Source organism: Talpa europaea (assembly GCF_964194135.1).
Source record: "Talpa europaea genome assembly, chromosome: 1".
NCBI lineage: Eukaryota > Metazoa > Chordata > Mammalia > Eulipotyphla > Talpidae > Talpa > Talpa europaea.
In genome coordinates, this window is record NC_140073.1 from 144641987 (window position 1) to 144650599 (window position 8613).

General features: G+C 56.4%; 1 protein-coding gene across 3 annotated transcripts; it reads left to right on the forward strand.

Moving 5' to 3' along the window:
* Nucleotides 1–1836: 1836 nt before the first annotated feature.
* DNAJB2 (DnaJ heat shock protein family (Hsp40) member B2) lies at nucleotides 1837–7258 on the forward strand (the record flags this gene model as incomplete). 3 transcript variants are annotated; one of them, XM_084246597.1, is made up of 9 exons in its annotated part: nucleotides 1837–1901; nucleotides 2529–2638; nucleotides 3724–3777; nucleotides 3949–4071; nucleotides 4525–4617; nucleotides 4823–4925; nucleotides 5084–5154; nucleotides 5953–6178; nucleotides 7243–7258. In XM_084246597.1, 9 exons carry the CDS (start codon nucleotides 1837–1839, stop codon nucleotides 7256–7258), a joined length of 861 nt encoding a protein of 286 aa, XP_084102723.1. The 3 variants fall into 3 exon arrangements, with proteins under 3 accessions (XP_084102723.1, XP_084102724.1, XP_084102722.1); XM_084246598.1 differs by lacking the exon at nucleotides 7243–7258 and adding an exon at nucleotides 7004–7026 and having other exon boundaries at nucleotides 5953–6156; XM_084246596.1 differs by lacking the exon at nucleotides 7243–7258 and having other exon boundaries at nucleotides 5953–6308.
* Between the last annotated feature and the right edge of the window lie 1355 nt (nucleotides 7259–8613).

Consider the following 8613-nt stretch of genomic DNA (forward strand, 5'->3'; position numbering starts at 1 on the left):
GGGGCAGGGAACCTCCCCCTTTCCTGGGGACCACCCTGTTACAAGAAAACTCCCAAGCTACAAGGTAGTGCCAAGTAGTAAACCTAGGCTTGTTTCCATTGCCTTGGAGTTTCCCAGTAGGCTAGTGTTATGAGCTGCCATTTTCTCAAGTTGGAACTCTGTGAGGACAGGATCTGGGCCATATTCTGTGAGGACAGGATCTGGGCCATATTCTCTATATATCCTGGCATCATCTAGTAAGTAGATGCTCAGTTAATGCTTGTGGATTGGCCTGGATGATATCAAGCAGGAGCCAATCCTGGAAGGTTCTCTAAGGTCCCTTTGAACCCCGGAATCCTTTTAAGGTGAAAGAGATCTACGCAGGATCAGTTTGGGAAGAAACACCTTGAATTTAGGGCATTTTTTTTCGTCCCCCCCCTACTCTTTATCCCTACTATCCTCCAAAGTGTCAAAACTGTAAACAAGGAGTCCTTCTATTCAATATTAATCATCCAATGCTTATGAATACTTTTATTTTAAAGGTAGGTCAATGTTTAAATTTATTAGAGACTGCCAAACCACTTTTTTTCAAGGTGATTTTGACCATTTTATACTCTCTTCAACAATATGTGAAAGATCTAGTTGTCCCACATCCTAACACTTGATATTATCACGGTTTCTAATTTTAGCCCTCCTAGTGGGAGTATCTCATTGTAGCTTAATTTACACTCCCCTGGTGTCTAATGATGTGGAGCACTTTTTCATGTGCCACCGACCATTCACATAGTTTCTTTTGTGGAGGGCCTATTTTTATGGGGTATTTATCTTTTCTTACCGTTGTTTGGGGATTCGTTATGTGCATATTTTGAACCCCACGACTGCCTAATACTCTAGACACAATCTACTATGTGAACTGACATTCTGGTGGGGGGGGAGGCGATGACTGTCAAACAAACACATTAAATGCTAATCTGTAGCTCCATCACGTGAGATGGGGCTGCCAGGAGACGCCAGGTGGCCAGGTGAGGCGGATGGTACCTACTCAGGGAAGCAGGGCAGCCCTCCGGGGCACCCAGGGGCTGCAGCTGGGATCAGAGGAGTCTGCGAGTGCTCGAGGTAATGATTTCCTCCGGGGTGAGTAATCATCCATATTGGGGCGTGTTTACAGGAAAGCTACAGAGCTGCCGGGGGCCGACAGCTCGCTTGTTGGCGAGTGCGTCACGCCTGGCCGGAGCCACCCGGTCGCCCAGGTTCCCTGCCGGGGTGACGTCGTCCTGGTGCAAGCCCGAAATAGCCGGCTCCGCCCCGATCTCCCGGCAGTCCCTGCAGCGACACCGCCCCCCCAAAACCCCCTCCCCCCCGAGTGACAGGCCGAACCGGCCTCCTCTGGGCCTCTAGTAGTTTCCGCGCCGCTGACGCACGCGCGCGCACCGCCGGGCCGACCGCGTCCTGCGCAGCAACCGCGAGCCCGCAGCCGGTGCCAGACGGTTCCCCGCGGGGGGCCGGGGCGGGGCGCGGCTGGAGCCAGGGACTCCGGGCGGAGGAGGTGCGGGAGGCGGACCCCTGGGCAGGTTAGGGGGCCTCGGGCCGGCTGCTGGAGTTAGGGGACCCCGATAGGGCTCTGGGCCTGGAAGGCGAGATAGTCCGTGGCACCGGTCTGCTGGGGCCGATAAGACCGCCCGAGGGAGCGTCGTCACCGGCCCCCAGCTGAGCCCAATGGGTCGGCCTCGGCTGGGAGAGCCTCCTGCCGCTGTTGGGGGTGGGGGGGTGTCCAGCCCCGGGAAGGGATTCTGGGTTCTTTCTGGCTGATTCCTTCTCTCCTGCAGCCCCTAGGAGACCCAGCACTGACGAGTTGCTATGGCATCCTACTACGAGATCCTAGACGTGCCCCGAAGTGCGTCCGCTGATGATATCAAGAAGGCGTAAGTGCCTCTGCTGCATCAGAAAGTCTCTCCTCTCCCTCTCTCCCTCCTCCCTCCCCCCCTCACCCCCGGGGGCCTTGCAGAAGCTGGGCAGGGGAACCAGGTCCTTAAATTGGGGGTCTCTCCAGAGATGACACCTGTCCTGGAAGAGTAGAAGGAGAAAGTCTGTAGAGTGAAGAAGTTCTGCTGAGAGCTGCATTGGAGTCCCTTTCCAGTGGACTCTCCTGTCCCCTCCTGGACCTCCCCAACCCCAGCCCTGAGGTGTGGCTTTCTCAGGATGCATGGCAAAGCCGCTCCTGCACGGTGGTCTGGATGGAGTAGTGTCCCTATTCCCTTCACGGCCACATGTACCCTCAAGCACTGCAGCGCCCCCCACCCCAGCTCCAGGGAGAAGTTAGGACCAGGCTTTGTGACTGTCACATTACCATCTGCTAATACATGTAGTCCCAGCACTGGCTGCAGAGGGGACAGGAGGACTGTATTAAAACATGGCAGCAGAGGCTGACTTAGCAACTGGGGTGGACTGGAGTCAGAGAGGTGAGAGGCACCGGAGGGTTAGTGGGAAAATGGGTCATCCTGTTCCCTCAGAAGGAGCCTCTGACCCTCCTCTGAACACACTTCCTGCAGGTATCGGCGGAAGGCTCTACAGTGGCACCCAGACAAGAACCCGGATAATAAAGAATTTGCCGAGAGGAAGTTCAAGGAGGTGGCTGAGGCATATGAAGTGCTGTCAGACAGTAAGGGCTAGGGTCAGGCCCTGGGCTCAACATGTCACCCCCACTTCATGCCCCATAGCATTTCTTCCCGAAGCCACGCTGCTGCCACCCTAGCCTCTGTGCCTTTTTCCAACCTGACATTTAAAACTCCCACAGGGGCTCTGGGACTTTTTTTCTTTTTTGCCCCAATTTAAATGAGTGCCTATTACATACAAAGCACTCCTATTCTTCCCTTAATGCACTGCGCTCAGTTTCTGTTCCCCAGGATCTGGCAGTTACAGCATGAGTCCTGCCAAGGGGAAGGATGCTGCGCAGGTAACCTGTGTGCCGAGCCTCTTCTGTGCCAGGCCTTGGTGGGTTAATCTCCTTGGGTCCTCACAGCCATCTTGCAAGGCAGGATTTATCAACCTCCTTTTACAGGCAAGGACACTGAGGCTGAGAGAAATGAAATAACTTGCTCAAGGCCACTCAGAACTGGAATATGCATTCAGTTTTGTCTTTAATTCATTCATTTATTTACTCGTTCATTCAATATAGGCACCGATCGCTTATGGTGACAGGTCCCTGTTGGCCACTGGGAAACCATGCAGGACAAGCAGGCATTGTCCTCATTCTGATGGCTTTATCAGATCCTGGTCAGGAAAGACTGACATTAACCGAGTAAATACACGGTCAGGATTATGTGAAGAGTATTCCAGAAGAAAGTGGCCAGGTGATGTGACAGGGGATAATCAACACTGATTTTTGTCAAGGTGTCACAGAAGACCTCTCTAAGGAGGTGACATTTAGGCTAAGTCCTGATTAATAGTAACGCAGTATTAGTTAGGTAGCATTTATTGAACATTTGCTGTGTGTCAGGCACTGTGCTAGGCAGTCTGTGTGGGTCATTTGCTGCTTGCACAAGCCTGTGAGCTAGGTGCTGTTATTGTGCCCACTGAAGGGATAAGAAGGAGCCTGAAGGCCGAGCTGCTGCTGAAACCTGTAACCCGTGTCCCCTGTGCTCTCTGCTGCCCCTCAACTGTCATTCTTTGGCCAGTCTTCTGAGAGGCCTAGCCTTGAAGGGTCATCCCTGAGGGAGGGAGAAATGATCTGGTCTCTCTTTCCAGAGCATAAGCGGGAGATCTACGACCGCTATGGACGGGAAGGGCTGACTGGGGCAGGTAGGTGACACCATAGGGCCCAGGAATGGAAGTGGGTCAGAAGGGAGAGGGGAAGGGTGGATTCTTGAGAAGGATGCTCTCCTTGGGCTCCTGGCTACACCTGCTTGGCATCCCCTGGCTCAGGGCACGTTGCACACCCTCAGCCCACTCATCCTCCTGCCTCTCTTCCAGGAACTGGCCCATCTCGAACGGATGTTGGTGGCGGTGGGTCCGGCTTCACCTTCAGCTTCCGCAGCCCCGAGGAGGTCTTCCAGGAGTTCTTTGGGAGTGGAGACCCTTTTGCAGAGCTCTTTGGTGAGTGGACTCAGAAAGCCTCTCACTAGCTTGACCTCCCCTCCAGGTGGGTCCTTATCAACTGGGAGAACCTGTGGAGGCTGAGCAGGAAGCAGAATCCCACAGACAGATTTTGTGAGGTTGGATCCAGTGACAGCTGAGACAGAACCTCACACAGGCCAGAATCCCCGTGACCACAGTGCCGCTTCAGAGACTCGCTTCAATAAGTGGTGGCAACAATAATACATTGTTAGACCTCCACAGGGACAGGCTGGGAAGCCAGACCCAGAGCATCATGGGACAATGGGAAAGACACCACAAACAACAATTGCCATTTTGGGGGATGATTAATGTGTGCCACGTGTCTTACCTCTCCTCACCCTCTAATGAATTCTGCAAGGCGGATACTTGTATTCCCATTTACAGATGAAAACCTTTCCATGAGGTAATTGTTAATCTCCTTACTTGTTGCAGATGACCTGGGTCAGTTCTCGGGGCTGCAGAACCGGGTGTCGTCGGGACACAGGCCTTTCTTCACCTTCTCTTCCTCCTTCCCCGGGCACTCTGGTAAGTGCTGTCTTCCCACTTTTGCAAGTCCTGAGTCCTGGAAGCTCACCCCTCAAGGCCTGGTCCCTCAGGGCCTTGCCTTCTCAGCTGCATATCTGGAGCCCTGCCTCTGGCAGCTCTTCAGGGAGACCCCACAGAGGTTCCCCATCCATGTGCTGCTTGGGGTCTTCCTCTAACGACCTCTCCTCCTTTGTCCTGGCACCAGATTTCTCCTCCTCGTCTTTCTCCTTCAGCCCTGGGGCTGGTGCTTTTCGTTCTGTTTCCACGTCCACCACCTTTGTCCAAGGGCACCGCATTACAACACGAAGGTAAGGGCGGAGGGGCCTGGGGCTGAGGGGTGGAGAGGGAGCTGCCCACACTAGATCAGCTCCTCCACCGCTGCAGAGCCTGGTCTGCCCTGTCACTGCAGCGTCCAGAGCCTGGGCCACACCAGTGCTCCCTGAGCGGCCCCTGCTGTCTCCCGCAGGATCATGGAGAACGGGCAGGAACGGGTGGAAGTGGAGGAGGACGGGCAGCTCAAGTCGGTCACAATCAACGGTGAGGAGCGGCTCTCCCACCCTGTCCTTGGCAGGAAGCCCCGAAAACCCACTCCCCCAACTGCTCCTCCCTGTGTTCCCTCGGAGTGGGTAGGGATTGGTGGCCACGGACCATACCAGCTGGATCAGAGATTTCCCAGGGAGGGGCCAAGACAAGGAATCCGGGCGTCTCAGAGGGCTGGCGAATCACCATCATCACTTGGAGGCCCGGTGTTTGCAGAGCACTTCACTGTTCCTAAAGCACTCACCCATCTCCGCTTCATTCCAGGGCAAAAGCTGGCAGAGGACTGTGCCCTAGTTTTCATTTGAGGGGACAGAGCCTTGGCATGGCTAAATGACTCTAACTCCCATGGAGTCGCAGGCCCAAGGCTCTGGATACTTAGTAAGGGGCACAGCCAGGAATGAGACTTGGGTGCAGGATTCCAGGATTCCAGGATTCTGCCCGCCCTCCCCAGGACATGGCCGTAACACCCTTGTGTGATGCTAGAAACAGATGTGTGCCCTGCTTTTCATGGGCTCTCTCTTACTTAGCCAGTGGGCAATTTGACATCATTCCCATTTTATAGATGAGGCAAGAGGGCTGAGGGAGGTTGAGTAGCTTAACTATGAAGACAGCATGTCCCAGGGAGCTGAATACCCGCTCATGCTCACAGCCTCAGCTTGGGTGCCAGAAATGCATGTGCCCCCTCCTCAGGAGGGGCTGTAAGCTGTCCTTGCAGGGACTCTTTTGCTGCCCACAGCAGCCTGGCAGGCAGCTGGCCTGGGTCGGAGGGCCTCATGACAGCCCTGACTCCTGCAGGTGTCCCAGACGACCTGGCACTGGGCTTGGAGCTGAGCCGTCGTGAGCAGCAACCGTCAGTCACCTCCAGGCCCGGGAGCACGCAGGTCCGTCAGACCCTTGCCACACGCCCTTCTGACAGCGACCTGTCTGATGATGAGGATCTACAGCTCGCCATGGCCTACAGCCTGTCAGAGATGGAGGCGGCTGGGAAGAAACCGGCAGGTGGGCGGGGGGCACAGCAACGGCAGCAGGGCAAGCCCAAGGCCCTGTACCAAGATCCGAGTGTGGGGGGCACCCACGAGGGTACTAGGGGTGAGGCAGCCAGACCCAGCCCACCCCCAGAAGAGAAGACCTCTCGCTGCCTCATCCTCTGATGCCCAGGCCCAGTCTGACTCCTGGCAGGAGAGCAGATAGGAGCATGGCCTGAGTTGCAGGAGCCGGCTCAGTGCCACGCTCCCTCCGTGGGTGCCCAGGCCCACCGGCACTCCAGCGAGGACTCGGGATTTGCTGTGCTCCACCCACAGCTGATAGGTGCCTGGTGAATCCCAGGGTGGGGGCCTCAGGGCAGGGGGAGGGCATCAGGAGCCAGAATGCACTTATTCTTCCTAGATGGGGAGTCTCTAGGGGGCACTGGTGGTTTGGGGTAAGCCTCTGTACCCTGGTCATTTGCCACCTGTGTTGCTGATAATGTCAAGGAAGGAGGACTTGGCCTGGGGTTCTCTGAGCCTGAGCTGAGTCAGCAGCTACAGTGGGGAGACTCCTTGTCCAGCTGCTGACATCCTACCCTGGTTTCTGTGCGCGTTGAGCTCTGACCATCTCTGTTGCTTCCCTCTGGTGCTGCTTCTCCTTCCTCGCACTGTTCTCAGCAATTCCCTGCAGGCTGCATCGCTTGCTTTCACTGCTGTCTGGCTAGGACTCCCTTCTTCCTTCCCTGAGAAGGCCTCAGTGTGGAGAGGAAGATGCTGAGGCCTGTAGGGTCTTCCCGGGAGGCTAGCTGGGTGGGGCGGGAGCCTCTCAGCCATCCAGATTCGGAACCGGAGCCCACTCTTCCTCCCTCTTGCTGCCTCAGCCTGCCCCAGGCCTCGGGACTAGGCAGAGGTGAGGCCTGTTAACCCTGGAGAGGTGGGATAGGGCTAGGGTGACCCAGGAGGGAGGCCTAGGTGGGGACCGGCCGAGGATCCTACCTCACCATGCATCAGGGCTCAGGGAGAGGCCACAGGGCTAGCCCAGGACTGCATGCTTGGCTCCAGCCGCCACGGCTTGCTGCTGACCCTCTCTCCTGTCACCCCACCCCTGCTCTCTCCCCAGATGTGTTCTGAGCTGAATGTCCGGAATCCAGAGTTGCTGCACAGCTCCAACAGGACAGCGCCCTCCCCCGCGTGCTGGGAGGGGACCCTCATTTCTTTCCTTCACCCGTGCAGAGCGTAGAGCTGGGCCTGGGTGGTGGGTGGGGGTGGGTCTGTAGTCTCAGCCTGTAAATTCTTCCCTGGGTGTTTGGTGCTGTCCCTTGGAGACTGCAGGTCCCAGAATGCGGTGCACCCTGCCTCCTTTCTGGTAGATCATGCTTGGGGGAAGCAGTGCATGGTTATGGAGCTGTGCATCTTGGGACGTGTAGTTCCAGCCCAGGTGGGCCTGTTGCTTGCTGTGAGATGGGGACATCTTGTCATTTGATTTGTCTCTGGTAGGGGCGTCGATAATGTGGATGAAGGGGTAATGGTCTGAGCTTCGGCCTCCCTGACACCTATTGCTAGTGCTGGATTAGAGAGTGCAAATCAAATCCCAGTGCCATCTGGGGGAGGCAGCCAGGGCAGATCCACTACGCAGGGCACACTAGCCTCCGAAGGCTGATAGGCATGGGCTGGCAGAGAGCTGGGGAGGGCGGGCCACACCCAGTGTGTGGGGCCACAGTTGACATGTGAAGGGAGCTCCGGGCATGTTGCTGTTTGTATGGCTTTCTTGGCCTCTGACCCTGTTGGCCGTTCTCTCTCTCTAACACCACGGAGGAGCTGCCTCGCCTCCTCCCTGCCCGGGGAGCACAGTGGCCAGGGAGGGGAGTGGTGGAGCCGGGGTGTGGCCAGCCCTGGTGACATTGATTCTCAGAGACTTATCATAGCCAGCTTGGCTTTGGGCTGAGCTCAGAAGAGAGGGGAACACTGGAAGTCAATAAAACTTGAGTTTTGAGAGCTCGGGGTATGCTGTGTTTCTGTGTCCTCCCTTCTCAGGACGGCCCAGGAGGCACCCCATGGGACCAGTGGGTGACACACCTCCCTTTCTGGCCCAGACTCTAGCTGGAGGCGGCAGCCTTCTTCCCAGCTGACAGCACAGTCCCATTTCCCCCTCTGTGTCCTCCAGCGAGTTACGGAACCCTGAGGCATGCTCACGTCCTTCTGCTCTTAACTTCTGGGGACCCCACACCTGGCTTTCCCCAAGCAGCCTCTGCTCCTCTTACTCGGGGACGCACTGCTCTAGGAAACCAAAGTGACTCCATCTTGTATTGATGCCATCTTGGGCCCTTGACCAATAGCTATACCCCGCCCCGGGGAGGTGGCCAGTCTCCCCACTGTTTCTTTTGTGTGCGCACCTGTCCCCGTGACCCCCACACAGCCTGTTCATCTTAGAACAAAGACGCACGCGACACGACCCCCTGGACCTCTGTTGTCACTAGCCTCACACAAGGAA